The sequence below is a fragment of the Pelodiscus sinensis genome, chromosome 5 (genome assembly GCF_052426305.1).
Source record: "Pelodiscus sinensis isolate ZL-2025 chromosome 5, ASM5242630v1, whole genome shotgun sequence".
NCBI classification, from domain to species: Eukaryota; Metazoa; Chordata; order Testudines; family Trionychidae; genus Pelodiscus; species Pelodiscus sinensis.
Window position 1 is genome coordinate 9,122,687 of NC_143056.1, and position 20,102 is coordinate 9,142,788.

The following is a 20,102-nucleotide window of genomic DNA, read 5'->3' on the forward strand; positions in this document are numbered from 1 at the left end:
CTCCTGAAGCCACTAGTCAAGAGAGGTTCTGACATTGGCTGGGGCTGTCATCACCATGTCCAGTGCGTGGAAGACTGGATTGTGCACCGGAGCTAGCCACGTCTGTCGAGGGTGGAGGCAGAGCCTAGCATGCTGCATCACGTGCGTGCATGCAGCCATGAACCCAAGGAGCTTCATGCCCGACCTGGCTGTGGTCATGGGAGAGGTCCGCAAATGAAGGATGGATTCTTTGATGGTTAGGAACCAATCTTTAGGCAAGAAAGCTGTCGAGTCCAGCAGAGCGCTCACAAACTATTATCTGTGTGGGGACCAGGGTGGATTTGGCCTTGTTCTAAAGGAGGCCCTGGTTGAACTATAACCCCCAAACTGGGAGATGGCACGGAAGGCAGTGGTGTCCTCTAGTGAGGCCTGGGTGCCAATTCCAATGTCCCCAGTGCCGAGAGTTCGGTGCGGGGAGTACAAGAGCCCCGGGTTCTCCCGGTGCCAGCCGGGGATGACGAGCTCAAAGATCTCCCTCGCAGCCTCAAATGTGTCTGGAGTCGAAGGGCCCACCTCCACAAGGTCCTCATCTGGGCTGGGGTCACGGCATGGGCTCAGCCGGTGACCTACACGCTGTGGCTGCAGAGGCCGGGTGCCCCGACTGCGGGCGCCCTTTTGGCGCATGCCTTGACGGAGATGTGCCCCTGCTAGGTCTCCGCTTCTTCTGCAGCACAGGGGCCTGGGAGCAGCGCCACGCAGCACGCTGCGGTGCCGGAGAGGTGTGTGTGAACGTCTCAGTGCCTCCTACAGCAAAGCCTGGGTGCTTTGAGTGGCTGGCGCTGGATGAAGAGCCACCTCCGTAAGAAGTAACTTCAAGCGGGACTCTCCCGCTTTGTTCAGGGTTTGAAGCTCCAGCAAATCTTGCAATTATCCATAAGATGGGCCTCACCCAAGCACTTGAGGCAAGCTCCGTGGGGGTCCCCCCAGGGCATCGGCTTCAAGCTCTTCATGCAGGGCTTGAAGCCGTGGGACCCAGGCATGCCCCGCATAGAGTGTTCAGGGACGCAAACATGAACCCCTAACTATCTACAGCAGAACTATTTCTAACAACTGTAACAACACTAAAATAAGCTAAGTTTGAACAAGGAAAAAACTGGAAGAAACAACTTGCTGAGCAAGCAGAGCACGTTCCAAGACCATCACGGGTGGTAAGGAGGAACTGAGGGGGTGGAGAGCCAGTGACAGTGCCAAGAGGCCCCCTTTTCCGGTGCCGTTCCCAGAATCAAAGGAGGTGAGCTCCACACAGAAGCACTTGGTGCCAGATCTTGTATCTAAGGTCACAGAGCGGATTCCATGAGGGTTTGCTTCAAGTGAAAGTCCCACTCCTTTCTAGTACATGGTTTGAAAACCTTACAGATTTTGCACTTGTCAATCTGGTGGCTTCCCCCCAAGCACAGGACGAGCCAGAGAGGTCACCGATAGGCACAGTCTTAAGACAAGACCTGCGGGGTTGGGAGTCCTGGGACTTTGGCATGCCCCACGCCCCAAAGGGAACATGGGCAGGAAGGGGAAAACCCCCTTCACATAAGAACGGCCGTACTGGGTCAGACCAAAGGTCCATCTAGCCCAGTAATCTGTCTGCTGTCAGTGGCCAATGCCAGGTGCCACAGAGGGGGTGGTCCGAAGACAATGATCAAGCAATTTGTCTCCTGCCATCCCTCTCCAGCCTCTGACTAACAGAGGCCAAGGACACCATTTCTATCCCCTGGCTAATAGCCTTTTATGGACCTAACCTCCATGAAATTATCTAGCTTTGCCTCCCACTACTAACTCTAACACTAACTACTAATCTAGTTACACAACAAAGAGCCGGATATGAGACACAAGGTGGGTGAAGAAATATTTTTATTGGATTTCTGATGGTGCCACTGATGAGCTTTCAAACTTCACGGAGCAAATATGAAGTTTCCACTCACAATTTGCCTATAATGCACCTCTACATCAGTGTTTCTGAAAGTGCGCCGCAAAACCACTTTGGGAAACACATTCTTTGCTGCCAAGCAGAGCCGCGGGAAGCAGTGGCCCAGCCCACGCAGCTTCCCGCGGCTCCCCTTCGCTGTAAAGGACGAAACGGAGCCAATGGGAGCTATGAGGCTCCATGGCCGCGGCGCCAGTAAATAAACAAATCAGGGTGGCCCATTAATGTTTTTCAAAGTGGTTTCGCGGAGCACTTTCAGAAACAGTGCTCTACATTAACTTACCTGCAAAAGTCCTCTAGTGTTAAGAGGAGAAAAAGACACTGCCACTAAGAGCAATTTCGCACAGCCCACGTGTCAAACCATACCAGAGCTTTGGCGCAGGGACCATCTCTTTGTCCTCTGTTTGAAAAGCACCAAACACAATGGGAGCCTGATAAATAATGATCATAAAGAACACCTGAGGAAATATCCCACCCCAAAAGGAGCCGCCGTGGGTATGATGCAAGGATCGGGAAGGAGGCTATGGAGACTTGGCTTTCTCTTGCCTATTACATACTGGAAGATCTGTGTGGGGTAAGAAAACAGCAAATGTAAAATGAATTCAAATTAAACCAGCTAGTGTTATGTTACCAGCTGATTACACAGTATAAAAATTCTAATTTGAAAACAAATGTAAGATATTACAGCAAATCTGTTTGCACCAAAGATTATAACTATTCTTCCCCTAAAAGCAGCAATCTTCTGTAAACATTCATCTAAATACAAGATCAAGCCTCTGATTAAAGTAAGCTAAAATAGTAGTTGTGTCCCTGCATTTCTTTGCTCACTTACTTTGTGGCATTATAATCCTGGAATCAATAATGTGATTTATACACTGGACAGTTACTGGGCAACACACATCATGAAATGTTCAATTGAACATCCTCTGTCATTCACGTCCAATTGAATCTAGCATCAAGTGGCTCTTTTCAGTCTTGGTGGCTATTAGCTTTGCATGGCTTTGGTGAACCAGCTTAAGTTTTTCCTGTTTGCTACAGATGTTTTCTGCAAAACAAGTGTTAAGAAGTAGTAGTGTGTTTACATTATGGCAGTTTATTCTTGCAGAGGAAAAATATTATTTTAAATGAAACCTTAGTGTTTGCATAATTTAGAATGCAACAAAAAATGTGGAGACCTTAACATTGTGGGATACGCACTTCCTTCTTTCATTTCTGCAGTTTTTTCCCCCATCTCTTAAGGTGTCAGATTGAGGGGATGATTTTGCTGCATGCATTCCCGTAGCTTTATTCTTCCGTGTATGAATTGCAAGACCTGTCTTGTCCCTGTCTGGCCTCTTGGCCTGGATTAGACTTGCCTGAGAAAATATGGAGTGATTTTATAAATGGGCCGAGGCCTTCATTAAAGGAACACTTTCAAAATCATAAGCCATGTCTTCCATTTCCACCAATTCAGGATGAGCCCCTATGAACAGTTAACAAGCCAGATCTTTACTAATAATGTTCTTGATTATTTAAAATACTTAAAAAGAAAGATTCATTTGTACTAGGTAAATATGGTGTCAGGGTGTACAGCACTTTTGCAATATGTGGGTGCTTGCAAACCCTTTAAGATCGGATTTTCAAAAGCACTTGTCATTCATCTATTTTAGTTGAAGTCAGCAGGAATTTTACCATTGGTATTTACCAAAGCCAATGCTAAGCATTTTTGAAAAGTCACTCAATTTAGAAATAATGTTTCTAATGTGGTTTTGCAGTAGGCAGGAAGGAAGCTGATTAGTCTGTCTCACTCAAATTTCTACCAGTCCAGTTCAATGTCCCACATTTTGCATCATTCCACTTACTCCTTAGTAGGCTGCCAACCAGTGTTGGTACCTGGCATGCTAGGAATTAATACGTATCAAGCTAGTGATATGCATCAATATACAGCAGTAATGCTCCTGAGCTTGTTGTTTATTTCATCCTGGGGCCTCAAAATGCTTTACCAGCGGCACACAACTGAACTGAAGTGGGAGAAATAAAATGCAGCTACCTTTGAAATGTGTTGTCACTTCCATATACATACCAGCACAAACCACAGAACAGCAGCTATTTTTATCCTCCTCCCCTTTACTTATTTTTTCCCCAAGAGGATTCATCTGGTAGGAGATAGGTGAAAAAAGTTTTATTGTTCTCAGTCTAATCGTTCAAGGCCAGAACTGAGTCTGGTGCCTTAGAAATACTATAGATAGGTTAGATGAGAGGATTTTTTTTTTTTTGGGACACATTTCATTAGAAAAGTTTCAAACTGTGATGGATAGGAAGAGTGCTGGCCTTTTCTGAACATCCCAGCATTCAGTAACCAAAGGATTAAACTCAAGTAGCAAGGAAGTGTTTGCAGGGAGCCAGGAGAGCCAATAGGGAAGGTGTTGAGATTGGAAATGAAAGAAACCCTGTTTGCTTTTTCTTCTTTTGTGTGAGTTTTAAGCCAGGAGTTGGGGGAACAAGATGAATTACACTAGGCAGAATTACCATGCCTACAAAGAATACTGGGCATTAAAGTGGACTGGACCTTGAAGCACGAATCTGAGAGTAGATAGGGGATGTCCATTTAGATGCAACCAGGTTATTTTCTTTGTTTTATTGTTTGGTTAAGCTTCTCTGTGCTAAGTCCATGTCCCTCCCATACACTGTACTTTAAACTATATCCCAGGGATGGAATTTTGTTCTTTTCTCAGTTGCTTTAAAACACCTAGTAACCAAGTATGTTTTATCGAGTATATCTTTTTGTTTTGTTAATAAAAATCATTTTTTTTAAGGTGATGATTTGATTTTTGTGTCCTGGAAGTCTGTGTATGCATGCCTAAGACTGAGAGGTCAGCTATTAAAGATTGCAGTTTGGTTTCTCTCTCTTTTTTTTTAATGTTCTCTTATATTAAAAGAGCTTGGGGTATCCCTCTGGAAGAAGTTCCAAGTGTTTCTTCCTGGAATCAAAAAGAAATAGGTTTTTTACGTGGTGGTGGCAGGAAGCTTTTAAACAGAAGCCCATAGTGGCAAGGTATTTTAAGGTCTCTTGCAGCCCCCCACCTTCTGCACTTGGGAGTGCCAGTTGGGGGAATAGCCTTGACACATTATTCTTGAAGTGTATTTTATAACACAGAGATGATATGGCCTAATGTGAAATAGCTCTAACTAAGCAAACAAGTGCGCTGCTGAGCCATCTCACAATGGGACACATCACACTCCTTTTAGGACATGCTAGTTTGGTGCTATAATCTACGTGTACAGGAGGGGACATGTTCTTTGAGACTGGGTTTGGGGCACATTTGACACTGGAAAAAAGATTCAGCAAGAAACATCATGTCAGACTTTGCTGTCTCAATGCTCCAAATCCATCAACAACCAATGGACTGACAGGAGTTACGCAGCCCACAACAGCTTTAAGCGACAAATCCGGACATTTTATTTAAATATCCACTCTGCTTCTGGTAATAAGAACACATCCCAAATTAGTTAACCAAGCTGCCAAAGCCCAAGTATGTTGTTACAGGTTATTGAAATGCTGACGTTGGCAATGCCAAAGCACCCACTTTTTGGAAACCACTTACAGCTGTAAGTTGAACGTACATCCCAGTCACATTGCACTACTCGTTTTTGCAACAAGAAAAAAGGGAAGGGAAGAATTACCCAATAGTTATTTTTTCTAATCTGTAAACAGAAATGCAAAAGAAATGATGAGTGTGACGGGAAGAAGCATGTGGCTTATTGGAGTGTCCTCATAATACCTCTTGCAGCAGACACGATGAAGAACTGACGGATTTACTGAAACCCAATTTAGGGAGAGTCTATTTTACTTAAGACAGCGTTTAAATGCACAGAACCAAGTTAATCTTTGGTGTCAGTTCATGTATAATACTAGGGAACAGAGATAGGACCACCCCTGAGCATTCCAAACTACAGGAGTGGGTTTTGCCCACAAAAAACTCACGATACTGTATCTACATGTATTTGTTAGTCTTTAACCTCTAGTCTACCCTACAGGATAAGTTTGAATTAAGATACGCAACTTCTGCTACATTAATTGCGTACTTAAGTCAAAGAATCTTAACTCGAATTTTGATGCCATCCACATTGCAGGAAGTCAAAGGGAGCACACTCTCTCTTTGACTGCCCTTGCTTCTCATAGAAGCAGGACTATAGGCATCGATGGGAACACAATCTCAGTTTGAATTAGCATGTCTTCACTAGACCCGATAATTTGAACCCTGGAGGACTGACTGTTGCTGCTTTGATCTTATCTGTAGTGCAGACATGGCCTAAGGTGATACAGGACTACTCGTTTTTAAAGTTACAGACTAGCATGGCTAGTCCCTCTGAGGCAATGGAGACACATTTTTCTTCACCTAATGGAGGTCTATTAAAATTTTCATTGCTAATTCACTGAGACTAAATATGATAAACTTCAGTCAAATGTTATTCCACAAAAGAACCTTCTTATTTGAACACCTTTGTAATTTGGGGCATAAATAAACTCTACAGTATTTTTTTTTTACTACATCTTGTTTAAAGATCGTGGCTATTTCACACCCTAGACATAGGGTTGATTATTACTGGTATGTAAAGGACAGTGAAAGAAAACAATGTGGACAATTCCAATATTCTGAGGAACACAGATGCTATTTTATGGGCAGGAATGTTCAAATTAAAAAAAAAAATCATTACAGACTAACGAAAGAAGTGGCTAAAAACTGGAGAGGGGAGAAATACCAGGCTTAATTTTTGCAGTACCCTTGGCAATAAAGGACAGAGAAAATAAGACAGGGCAAGCTTTGCAAAGTACATTTCAGTAAGCCCAAGCATCATCTTCAGTGTCCTATAGTGGCCCATCTATATGGTCATTAAACAGATCTATGAACCAAGCACGGAGGCTAGGAGTGTGTGGCCAACATGAATTTGTGCCAATGGGGGAGAGCACATTTTTCCTCACTCAAAAGACAATACACAGACCTCCCAAGTCTCACTTCTCTGAATTGGAAGCTGTCTCGGTGAAGGGTTTTGCTCTGTGTTTGAATGAGGCATGTAAAATGTCACCTTTTAAAAACATTAAAAATCCCTCAATCTGAATGGCATAGATTGACAGACTTGTATAATTGTTTTATTTTGGATTGAAATGTTATGATAGAGCACGAACTTGGAAGGCCTAAGAAAATATTCCTTAGTAGGATGATCAGGGTATGTTATTTATAGCACAAATATTTTGCTGGCGTACATGTTTTGAAATGCAATAATATGCCCGGTATTCAGATATATTTTTGACGGTGTTCAATTTAATCTGATCTTTAGGATGACTTAGTACTATAACTCCCATTTGAAGTAAATGGCTCTCAGCCTGTCGTAGGCTCAAACCTCAGGTGTTGCACTTCTAAAACATTTCTTTAAGATGGAACTTCAAAGTAAGTAAGTAGGTGACTAGATATGCACCTATTAAAACACATCAGCCATTAAAAGCCACCAAACAATTTTGATTTTGCGATCACTTCAGCATGATGTTTGCATTCTTACAGACTAATATAGGGTTTTTTAAGATTACTGCATAAAAATTGCAGCAGTCGTAGCTTTTCAGCAAGAAGCATCTCTGACCAAGCCATTGAGGGCACAAGACAGATATATGTTCTAATTGCAATGATTTGCCTTTGCAGAAAATTGCCGTACTGAGTCACAAACAACACTTTTCAATGCCATCAACTGTGAAATTTGATGGCGATCTTGCTACAAGTTACTGTGGCAACCAAAATAACCGCAAAAGCAGATGCCAAATAAACAAACACTCAAGGGTTCAGCAAAGATGGGTAAAGCTATACTTTAATTGTGAAAACTATAGTAACTATTACCCATTTTGTCAATACTTCATTTTGTACAGCATCTTTCTGACATAATGCATGAGAAAACAACTTTCAGGGTCACATGCAATGGGATGGTTGAGCAAAGAAAAGCAAAAAAACCTCTCTCAGAAATAAAAGCTCAATTGACCAAAGAGATATTTTCTTCAGCTGGGATTTGAAGAGGGGTGGAAGAGAGGCAGAGGTAGATCACTTCAAATGACAGAAGTCACAGCAAAGATTCTCACACCAATACCAAGAAGAAGATAGTCACCCTTTTTTAACCCAATATTAGCCAATAATCAGAGCCATGCTGGGATGTTCCCGTTAGGAAGAGAAATTAATCATATGAAACAGGAATTTCCTTGGTGCAATCCTGTTAAGAATGTACACAAAGTCCTGTTTCCCTGAACACTAATTGAACAAACAGCAGACAGTTTTCTTGGTCTTAATTTCCAAAGCTGCTTTTTCAGACAGTTAACTATTCCCCCAGGACTTTGTCTCTGCTCTCTCATACAGGCTGACAAATACTACTCTGGCTTTCTGCCTCTAACACCAGCATTTGCAATCAATGACAGGGAAAAAGAGTTTATCTGTTCCGTACCTGCTGTTTTTCGAGAGGTGTTGATCATGTCCATTCCAAGTTAGTGCATGTGGCGAGCACACATTCCTGGTGCAGGAAGTTTTTCCCTTATCAGGATCCATAGAGGACCAGCTCCAGTGCCCTTCCGGTGCAATATATAGGGTGCTGCAGACTCCCTCCACCCTCAATTCCTTCTTGATGGAAACTCCGACAGTGCCTCTTTCCCTCCCCCAATATTTATTCCACCCCAGGCCACACCTCTTCCTGCCCTTATTCTACCCCTCCATGCTTCCCCACTATTCCTCTTCCCCAAAGCAACATTGCCTGGAGGACTAGCAAGGAGCCTGCTGCCAGCAGCAGGGTCACACCCCCCTGCACACAGCAGTGTGTGTGTGGGGGGGAGGGAAGCAGAGTGACCCAGCTGCAGCCTCCTTCGCTTCAATGGTTCCCCACCATGTTGCTCTGCTTCCTACCAGCAATGAACGAGGGGGAGCAATCCCTGTTGCTAGCACCAGGCCCCCTCTAGTCCCTACTGCCTTGGACAGTGGCTTCTAGTATTTCAGCCACCTCATTCCATCAAGAAACTCAATTACTTCTTCCATTAAACCCAAGAGAAGGACGACTAGCTCAAGATCTATGCTTGCCAGCATGACAAAGCCATGCTTATTTGTAGCCATAAACACCTTCTAGCATTCAGGGGGTAGCCAAGTTAGTCTGTAACAGGATAAACTTAAAAAACAAACAACAGTCTGGTAGCAATTTAAAGCCTAACAAAACATGTAGATGGTATTCTGAGCTTTTGTGGGCACAGCCCACTTCTTCAGATGACCAGAGTGTTGGATGTCCAGAGCTAAAATAAATAGGGGAGAAGGGAGGGGGATGGAGGAAAGAAGGAAAAAAATGGGAAAGAGGGACGACGACAAGAAGAGGTAGTGGGTATAAAAATATCAAGGGGAAAGCTGAGCTGGAATATAACAGGAAAAACAAAATCTATAAGCACCTAAAGACTGGACAGTCGAAAGAGGCAGAAAAGAACCATTAGTAGGCAAGAGAAGAGCATACACAGGGAAAGCACCAGAGAGGCAGACTGAGGCTACGTCTAGACTACATCCCTTTTTCGCAAAAGGGATGTAAATTAGACGTATTGCAATTGCTAATGAAGTGGGGATTTAAATCTCCCCCGCTTCATTTGCATAAAAATGGCTGCTGCTTTTTTTCGGCATGGAGCTTTGCCGGAGAAAAGCACCAGTCAGAAGCCAGTTACCTACTATGAATTGCAAGTCTACTTTCTAATGCAAAAATTGAAAAGGAGACTTCCACCAACATAAACACAGAGATGGTCATATTTTATTTTGAACAAATATTACATACAAAACCCACAAATTCTAAAGTTAAGAATGTTTTAGAGGCCATATCCCGGGAGAGAACCAGGGTCAGGGGGAGGAACGAACGTGAACACACACGCACACACAATGACTTAAACCTGTCCTCTGTATGCCCACTGTTCCCCATACAGTTTTGGTACATAGCTTGACCCCCTGAACTAAATTTGGCTGCTGGAGCTCAATGACTGGAAAAGGTCGTACGTTTTGAAACTGCATCCAAAGATCAGTATGGTACAGCAGCATGTTTGTCTCTACCTCTGGCCATAGTTTCTTTTCCTTGCTATGTTGACAGGAGGAAGAACAAGTGACATAAAAGCCCCTACTTTGGCTTTATACCATCACAAAATCATCCTTAAACTCTGCAGATCCTCCCCAGGCTGTCTAACTGCCAATAGGGTCAAATATCTCATGAGGTTTGGCACACTATGGCCACGTGGTACCATAAAATCTGGCCCCATATCAGGAAAATAATCAATGAATTATGACTATTTCTATCTACTGTACATACTTTGTATAAAAACTTATTTGCACTGAAGTTCTCAGAGGTGCTGCATCATTTCCACAAAGAACACTTTGTAAAGGAATGTTTAGGACAAAACACTCACTCCTTTAGCAAGTGCACTTTGAGAAATTTGCCCACATACTGAATACAGGAGAAACTAGGGTCTCTGACAAGAAAACAGTGGGAAGTTACCAATTTTGTTTTAGCTCTGCTTGAATGCAAAGGCTGACAATTTGATATTTGTAGAGGGCTCTAACAACTTCTGTTTTTTGGACAAACTGGAGTCCTTTGATTTTTCTTCCTGTCTCTCTGTCCCTTCATTCTTTGCATCAGCCAGGCGCTTCCGCTTCTTTGCTTCAGCTGAATTACCAGCCGCTCCTCCTTTGGCTTTCTCTGTCCAGACCTTAAAAAAACAGGTTCATGTTACAAACTAAAATCAAAACGTAATATAGTGAATTCCACTGCCCTACACACAGGTGCCCACTTTGAAAAATGCCGGGGGGTGTTTGACCCCCCAGATCTGCCCCAGGATCCTCCCCCACTCCACCCCTTCTCTCAAAGCCCTATTCCCATCCTGATTCTTCCTGCCCCTGACCCGCCCCCACCCCGCCTCTTCCTGCCCAGTTTTGCCCCCTTCCTGAACATGCTGTATCATCAATCCTCCCCTGTCCCCACCCCAGTCCCAAATGCCACAAAATAGCTCATTGGGGTAGGCAGGAGGATCACTGAGGGAGACAATGATTCAGAAGAAGAAATAAACAATTTATAAAGATCTGGCTGATAATTAAAGCATACATTTTGGGGTTTGGCATGGTATAGTATTTTGAATACAGATGGAAAACACCAGTGTTTAAGGAAATTTCAAAACAGGAGTTTCCACAGGATTCAGTGGTAAAAGAGAAACAATTCTATAAAAGATAATGTAACAGAGCTTTCTTACCATCCTTTCATCAGCTGTCAGCACTCTAAATCGACTCATGCCTTCTTTTATTATGTCTGCTTCCTCCAAATCAGGATTATCTGCCAAAATGCTCTCTCTGTTTTCTTCTAGCCACATTTGGAATCCTGTCTTTGGTCTAAAATAGTTACAAAAATAATATCCAGTGTATGAAGCCTATAGAACAATTTTACAAAAATAGCATTTGCAACAAGAACCGATTGGAGTGTTTTTCATTGTTACAAAGTTCCTTTCTAGAAAAGCAAGTCTGCAGTTCCCATTATCTATTCAGCCCCGTGCACCAGCATGCTGCAGCAACAGGTCAAGTCAGTACGCTTTCAAAAATAGAAGTCTTTACTTAAAAATGACTGATGGTTCTCTGCTATAAAGTTCTCTTTTCAAATTGAACACTTCCATGTAAGTTGCCTATGAATCTGGAACCTCTGATGAAGCTTTTAGGTTTTGATTTTAGATGCCAGGGAATGTATCAAATATAAATACTTCTAATATTTTGATCTAGCATAGCCACATGGCTTAATCTATTGTTCAACAATCCATATAAGATGCATAAAGAATAACTACACAGAAATCATGACTTAGGGCCTAAAACTTACATTACACACCGTACAGACTATTGCCACCTAGGAATGCACCTATCTCAGAATAACACAATATTTGAGTTGAATGAATTTTCTATAACTATTGGGAGACATGCAATATTCTGTGCTTTCATTGTAATTTCCTAACAATCAAGACACATTTTATGTAGAGACAATTTTGACAACACACTTAATATACATAGTAACCAGCTAAGATCCGGAAGGTGACTTCACAACTATAAAAACTTAATTCCAGTGTATGAAGTCTATAGAAAAGCTTCTTATTGTGATTTTATAGAGCTTTGCCTCATTCCAATGCCAGGAGAAATCACTCATTCCTACAAACTTTATATGTAAAGACTCTCTCTAGAGGTGAGGCCACTAAGAAGATGAATACAATGGATATGGTGACACATCAGTTGTATTCCGCATGTTCCAGAAATGTTCAAACCAAATTTTAGAAAAAGATGACATTTCTAGGGTATGCCAACATTGTATCATGGGGTATGAATGGCAGCTCATGCAGGGATACCTGTGCTAGCTTTCATCTAGCTAACTCGTTAAAAAGAGAAACAAGGACATTGCAGCACAGGCTTGAGTATGGGCGAAAAGTCACCAGGCTTTGCCTGGTATGTCCTCACTTGTGCTGCTGAAGCCCATTGCCACAGCATCTTCACTCTTCTTTTCAGCAAACTACCTAGAGTACAGCTAGCATGGGTACAGGTCTACTTTCACACCGCCAGTTGTAATGAGGACATACCCACCGATGAGCCAGAGAGCTAAAGCATTAAAAACACTATTGCACAGGTGATGAAAATGAAGTAGAGACAGTTAATGAGTCAGATATTAGAAATGCAGACATTTCTGAAACTATGTCAAATGTATACATCAAAATTAAAATTGATTTAAGTGAAAAACAAAATCCCTTGTATTCCCCCACCTTCTGTTTTCAGTGTTTTCAGCAGCAGCAGCTTGGCTTTCAGGCAACACATTTTCAGCTTTTTCTTCTTTCTCTTCTACTGTTTTGTCACCAGAGTTGGGTGGACGGGCCTGGAAAAATGTGGCTGCTAAAGCCTATAAAAATTATAAAGATTTAGAAAAATCCATTACTGATATTTACACATCGTGAATACATGTCTACATCTGACAATACAAACCACATCATCCCAAAGAAAAGCATTTTACAGAGGGTTTATATTGTTAAACTGACAGTTTAAAATCTTGAGAGTGTTATGTATATTTTATTAATAATCTTATTAAACAGAAAATAAAAATATTAAATACATACTGAAGTCACTGCATGAATATGCTTTCTATAGATTTTTAGTCTGCACATAGCATAATTCAGGAGTTGGTAACCTGCAGTTCTTTGTCTGCCTCCTATAGCTCTTTGGGGATTCTCCCAGTTGATCACCATCTCCTACCCCAGCTCCACACTGCTCCCTGAAGCGGCCCACACAGTTCCATATGGCAGGAGGTGTTCTCCGCATGTTGGTCCTACCTGCCAGCACTCCCCCCGCAGCTCCAGTTGGGCAGGAACGAGGAACTGAGGGAGTGGTACTGGCAGACAGGGGAAGTGCAAGGAGACACATGCCCTCCGCTACTCTACCGAGCCACAGCGGCGCAGTGGCCCCTTCTGGGAGCAGCATGGGGCCAGGGGAGGCTGGAAGCCTTGCTGCCAAATGGTAGCCACGGCTGGTAAGTGGCACCTGATGGGACTCTGCACCCTAACCCCCAGCTCCTTCCTGGAGCAACACCTCATGCCCCCTCCTGCACCTCAAGTCCCAGCCCTGAACCCCCCCTCAGAGCCAGCACCCCATGCTCCTCCTGAACCCCAACTCCCAGCCCTGAACCCACCCCCTCAGAGCCAGCACCCCATGCTCCTCCTGAACCCCAACTCCCAGCCCTGAACCCACCCCCTCAGAGCCAGCACCCCATGCTCCTCCTGCACCCCAAATCCCAGCCCTGAACCCACCCTCTCAGAGCCAGCACCCCATGCTCCTCCTGCACCCCAGTACTCTGCCCCATCGACGAGGCCCACTCCTGCCCCCAAACTCCATCTCAGAGCCTGCACCCTCACCACCTCTTGCACTCTAACTCCTTGTCTTGAACCCCCTTCCCAGAGCAACCTTCTAAAGATGTCCCACAGCAGAAGTCACATTAAAAGTATGGGGAGTAGTCGTAACTTTAATATAGTCAACTATTAATGGTTGATACGTTTTAACTTTATTCAAACCAGTTTTAAGCATAATTTAACACAGAAAACAAGCAATTACAGATGTGAAATCCTAATATCGAGCTAGGCTGGAGCACACCTGCCACCTCCCCCCCCACACACCCAGCCACCATGGGCAGTGGCTGCTCTGGCTGGGATAGAGTGTATCTGCCCACGGTGCTTCTGGACCAGGCCTGCTGAAGATGGGAGCTGCTCCAGCCAGGCTGGAGTGCCTCCCACTGACAGTGGGTCCCATGGGGCTGAAGCAATTTTTTGTTCATAGGGGGCTGCTCCAGCCCCCATTGATTAACCATAATCAGTAAGCCTCACTCATTAAAGGGGTGGTTAACCATTCACCATCCTATAAGCAATCCATTAAATATGACCATGTCTTATGCTTATAAGAAGCACATGGGATCTTTTTAAAGTAAAAGGCAATATGTGCAGCATTTATTACAAATGGGTCACAATATAATGTCTTGGCAGCAACAAATGTACAATCAAACTATACTGTTAATGAATAACCTAGGGCAAAACTCCCTCTAAACAGTGTAGCTGCATGACTGTGCAGCTATTTTCGGAGCCCCGCTCAGAGGTTCAAAAGGTCCCTGTGGAGGCAGGGAGCTCAGATGACCAGCAGGGGGCAGGGCACCTGTAAATAGCAGCGGAATGCTGTCACATGCTGAACTGAAGAGCTCCCAGAGCAGAAAAGCAGCCCAGATAAGCAGCCAAGGTAAGGAAACAATAAGTGTTGTGGGGGAAAGTCAGAGGGGAGGGGAGTTTGGAGAGTCCTGTCTGCTGGAAGAGAGAGAGGCAGAAACCCAGCAACCCCCTATGGACAAGAAGCTGCTTCAGCCCCATGGGACCCACCACTGGTGGGAGGCACTCCAGCCTGGCTAGAGCAACCCCCATCCACAGCAGGCCTGGCCCAGAAGTACCGTGGGCGGGTACAGCCACTGCCCATGGTGAGTGGGGCAGGGGAGGTATGTGTGTGGGGGGGTGCTCCAGTCTGGATAGAGTTTAGGATTTCCCTAATTGCTTGAGAAGGGGGAAGTAAGGGGATGACTGCATGGAATAGATGGGGGGAAAAAAAAGGGGTGGGGGGCTGGTATCTGTGCAGTGGGGTGGAGGTAGGGGGCAGTTTGTTTGGGGTGTCCTGACTCACTTGCTACAGTCGTCTCTGTTAGGCTGGGGGGGAGAGAAGGCTGGAGTGGGTGAGGTGTGTGTGTGCATGTGCGCGCAACACTAGGAGGACATTTGCATTTCATTTCAAACAGCGTTTACATAGGTGTTAATGGCTTAAGACAAGAAGAAAAAAGATTCTTTTAGCAGAATATTTTTTGGAGTGTTGCAGATATTAAACTCTCAGGTTCTTGATGTTTTTTTTTAATCCTGTGTTACTAATACATACATAGTAAATTGTATTGCATTAAGGCCAGATCTTTGCTATGGGGTAGAGTTCTGGCTCTTAAGAGTCAGAAGTAGCAAGTACTAGGTAGGATGCTAGTTTTGTAGGATGGAACACTGAACAAGAGGGAAAAAACTTAATAGACACAGTTTATACCATCAGCTCTTTTGTTTATTTAAATCAAAATTCATTTGTCATCTGCTATCTTTGTGTATGTGGACAAGTTGTTTTGCATGTGATGGTCCTCAAAATATTTAAGTCAAAGACAAAAAACAAACAAACAAACAAAAAGGCTTTTCTACTTTGAAAGGCTGCTAACCTCTGATATAGTTTTACACATTTTTGTACTTTGCTTGGACAGAGTTTATTGTTTCGGTTCTTTAAGTCATTCAACATTGTTTTATATACATAATAAGAACAGGTAAAATTCAATATTACATTTGGCTCACTGAACTAGTTGAAATATTACCTGCTTAGACTTGGGCTTGGAGATCAGAGGCTTTATAACTGGAGACTTCTGTTTATTTGCAACCCGGCTGTTTGGTGCTGGGGTGTTCTTGGAGAACTTGCTCATATTATCTAGAATGTTACCCGAGTGAGCTGGTGAGTCTCTTTGGTTAGCGGATACCTAAAGTAACAAAAAGTTAGGAGCATTTTATTTTTTTCCACAATAGGGGGTCTTTTTTTCCCCAAAGAATTTATGTTGTATGACAATCTGACAAAAAAAAAAAAATCAGATGAAGCAAAATTCTTACCTTGAAGGGATTGACTCGTCCTTGGCTGCTACATGTAATTACAGCTTTTGTTATGGGAAAGGGAAAAATATAACATATGAAAATCTGTAAAATATTGTATATGGTAAGATTAAATTGAACATTTTTCATTTTATATCTTTATTTCAAAAAATTAAAGTATTCCAGCCTGTTAAATCAAAACTGAAAATTCTGCACTTTTAATTGAATGTTAGGAAAGAGGAGGAGAGACACATGAATAGATTCTGACAACAAACAACAATACTTTCTCGTTGGAATAAAATGAGATTTACTCACCAGATTTAGGAGTAGACATTTCAGATGATGATGCTACAATTTTGCTGAATGGATTTTGTCCTTCAAAATAAAAAAAAAATGCATTTTAAACTCAGAACAAAATCCTATTGAACTCATTTGTAACTTTCATCATTACTTTATATTTTAGTATTGATATAAGTGCTTTAACAGACACATTTAATTTGTCTTATCCCTGCCTGGGATTCTCTTTTTTAAGAAAAAGGAAAGAGCTGTATATTACATTTACTTTGCTAAGCTAAGTTTTACTTTGCCAGTTTTATGGATAACCCTCACTTAGACCATCTTTTTGATCAGAAGCAACAGTATTTAAAAGAAGTCCCAAGAAGAAGTGTGCAACCGGACTTCCCTTTTCTGGGGGGGGGAGGGTGGAAGAGTCCCCAGAGGAGGCACGTGCTGGGACTCCCTGTCCCCTGACCGTTGTCCCCACTGGCACCCCGGCCCCTGGCGCAGAATCCTGTCCCCTGCCACAGAACCCACTGGCACCCTGTCCCCTCCCCAAGCACCCAACCCCAGTACCATGTCCTCTGCTCCCACCACCACAGTTGGGGCCACATTAGTGAGGTTGGGGGAGGCAGGGATGGAGGAGTATTTTTTTGCATCTCACTTGTGTGGCCCCAACTGACTTTTCTGTGGGTCAGTGACCCAACTCAAAATAGGTTCCCCGCCCTTCTCATAAATAAAGACAATGTTGAAACTTTTTGTGTTTGACATAATATTTTATTTAAAAATGAAGCCTAGCCAACAAACCCCTGATTGGGGCTAAGCCCCCATCTGGCCGCAGCATTATAACGCTCCTGTACCCCCCCACCTCCTGAGCCTTAGATCTGAGCCTATCATAAACTGGAACCCCCTGTCCTAAACCTCTCACATCCCCAAACTCCTGCAGCCCCTCAGTCTTCTGCCACAACACTCCTGCACCATCCACACACTGTCCATCTTACTCCCAACCTCCCTGCCTTGAACCCCTCGCATACTCCAACCCAAACTCCTGCACCTTCACATCCACAAGCATGTGGCTTGCTCAGTACCCCAACACTTCCATCCTGGAGCCCTCTCCCCGAGCCAGAATTCCCTTCTCCACCTCCTCCTGCATCCAAATACCCTCCCAGACCTTGCACCTCTCATCCCTTCCCACACCCAAATCCCTCATTCCCATCCCAGAGCCCACATCCTGTCTCAACCCAGTGAGGGTATGGCTAGACTGCAGGAGTTTTTCCGGGATTCCAGACGTATTCCAGAAAAACTCTTGTGTCCGGGGATGCGTTTGTTCTTCCACTTTTTTTAGCAGAACAGTAAATATGCTCTTTCGGTATCCCCTGTATTCCTCATTCCATGAAGAATAAGGGGGCTACCGAAAGAAGGATTTTTTCTGACATTTGGCCCTGTCTAGACAGAATTTTTAAAAAAAGCGGCAGTGTAGCCATATCCTGAGAGTGTATAAGGGTTGGGGATAGCAAGTGATGGAGATGAGGAGAACAGAGCATGGGGCTTCAAGGAGGGGGTGGGGTTTTGGGGGAAGGATGCGGTGGTAGATCTTGGCTGGCTTGTTCTGACATTTAAAAAGTGATCTTGGATGTAAAAAGGTTGGAGACCACTGTGCTAGACTGTAATTCAGTGATTATTTTCCCTCCATCGTAGAGTCCAAAACATTTATATTACTAAATATGTACTAAACACACAGAAGGCAGGACATAGAAACATCAGAAGGAGATATGGGCTAGAAAGTCTGCCTGTAGGTAACAGCAAAATTACAAGCTATCACAAGCTCCCTATAAACTTTTTTTTCTTTGGGTGACCCAGAAATTGGACATTATCATCCAGAGAGAAGGCACAGCAGAGTATGCCTGCACTCTGTTAATTCACAACGAATAGTTCTGCAGCACTTTAGAGATTAACAAATAATGTAGCTTTATTTATTTATTTATTTGATTAATGTATAAATGTATTTATTTAATGTATAAATAGTTTCATTTACAAATTTGACACGTGTAATCAAGGTTTGAACAAAGATCTGGCACGGAGGGCTTTTACATCCCCAATCCTAACATAAAACGCTAAGCACTAATAAGCACTAAGTACTAATAGAATACTTACAGCCCACTCTATTAGTCTCGTATAGCACGGATACTCTAATTGACAATATTTTTTCCTTCTCTTTCCCTCCCCATTCCTTCTCTTTCTCTGCTCTTTATTTGTACCCTGGACCCCTTACTCCATTTATCTGAAGTGGGTTGTGCCTCATGATACCCTCTACATTTTTTGTTAGTCTCTAAAGTGCTGCAAAACTGTCAATTGTTTTTTAGGTTTTTTTCAGTTACAAACATGGCTCCCCCTCTGAGTCTGTCAATTAAGTAAAAGCTGAATTGAAAACAACAAACAACAACAAAACATTTATCAGATGAGCCAGAAGTCAGTGAGTGCCATTGTTAAAAATGAAACTATAAAAAAAAAAGCAAGTATGCTCTAAATATCCATGCCACTAGCCATAACCTACAGCCCCTAGCGAAAATCTCTTCTACACATCATCAAGGATCCTATCATAGACAATGGCCGCTCCGACCTTAGGAGGCAGGCCAGTCCTTTCTTATAGACAGTCCCCCAACTTGAGATAAATACTGACCAACAAGTTCACACCCCATAAGAGAAACACTAATCCAGGAATCTATTCCTGCAACAAACCCCATGGTCAGCACTGTCCTCACATCTACCCTAGTGACACCATCAAAGGACTTAACTTCATCAGCTATACCATCAAAGGCTCATTCACGTGCACATCTATACTGCAATATATGACACCATGTGTCAACAATACCCTTCTGCAATGTACACTGGACAAAACGGACAGTCTCTAATAAATGGACACAAATCAGACTAAGAACGGCAACATATAAAAACCCGCGGAAGAGCGCTTTAAACTCCATGGACACACAATTTCAGACTTGCAAGATGCCATTCTCTAGCAAAAAAACTTCCAAAACAGACTGCAACAGGAAGCTGCTGAGCTGGAATTCATATGCAAATTTGACACCCTAAACCAAGATTTAAATTGAGTGGTTCTGCCATTACAATAGGTAATTTTCTAATCAGGTACTCTCACCTTCTCATTGCTGTTGGAGATAAATCCACTCTGAGTTAATTAGCAATGTCATCACACTGCCTTCTTTGTTATCCTTTTTTTTACCTTTTTTTCTTCACCATCTGATGAAGTGAGTTGTAACTCACAGACGCTTATTCTCTAATACCTTAATAAATTCATTAAAGTGCCACCAGATTCCTTGTTCCTTTTGCTGAAACTGAGTAACTCTGCTACCTCTCTGAAGCATTTTAATATTTGCATCTGTTGGATGCAGATATCCATGGACCATCTTTGTGGATCGCAAACGGATGAAGATTCAAATTATATATCTAAAGCCCTTCAAATCTGATATCTGCAGATCATTTTAGGGGATTGCAGCTCAGATGCGTATCTATGCAGGGCTTTTCTATGTCTGACCTGCCGTGTCACACAACATCTGTGCCTAATTTTCCCTAAGATGGAGATGATGCTTACCTGGCTCACATTGGTGTCATGAAAATCAATGTTTTGAAAAC

The 20,102-nt window shown here is 43.1% G+C and overlaps 1 protein-coding gene across 2 annotated transcripts in view; it reads right to left on the bottom strand.

Moving 5' to 3' along the window:
* Positions 1-9,724: 9,724 nt before the first annotated feature.
* Positions 9,725-20,102, bottom strand: part of WDHD1 (WD repeat and HMG-box DNA binding protein 1) — a 56,645-nt gene continuing 46,267 nt past the window's right edge. For both annotated transcript variants that reach the window (XM_089778290.1, XM_006120118.5), the window contains exons 21-26: positions 16,491-16,550; positions 16,197-16,240; positions 15,911-16,069; positions 12,759-12,892; positions 11,223-11,358; positions 9,725-10,685 (exon numbers count right to left, since the gene is read on the bottom strand). In XM_089778290.1, coding sequence (XP_089634416.1) covers positions 10,485-10,685; positions 11,223-11,358; positions 12,759-12,892; positions 15,911-16,069; positions 16,197-16,240; positions 16,491-16,550 — 734 coding nt within the window. In that variant the 3' untranslated portion in view covers positions 9,725-10,484. The remainder of the gene's footprint in view (positions 10,686-11,222; positions 11,359-12,758; positions 12,893-15,910; positions 16,070-16,196; positions 16,241-16,490; positions 16,551-20,102) is intronic.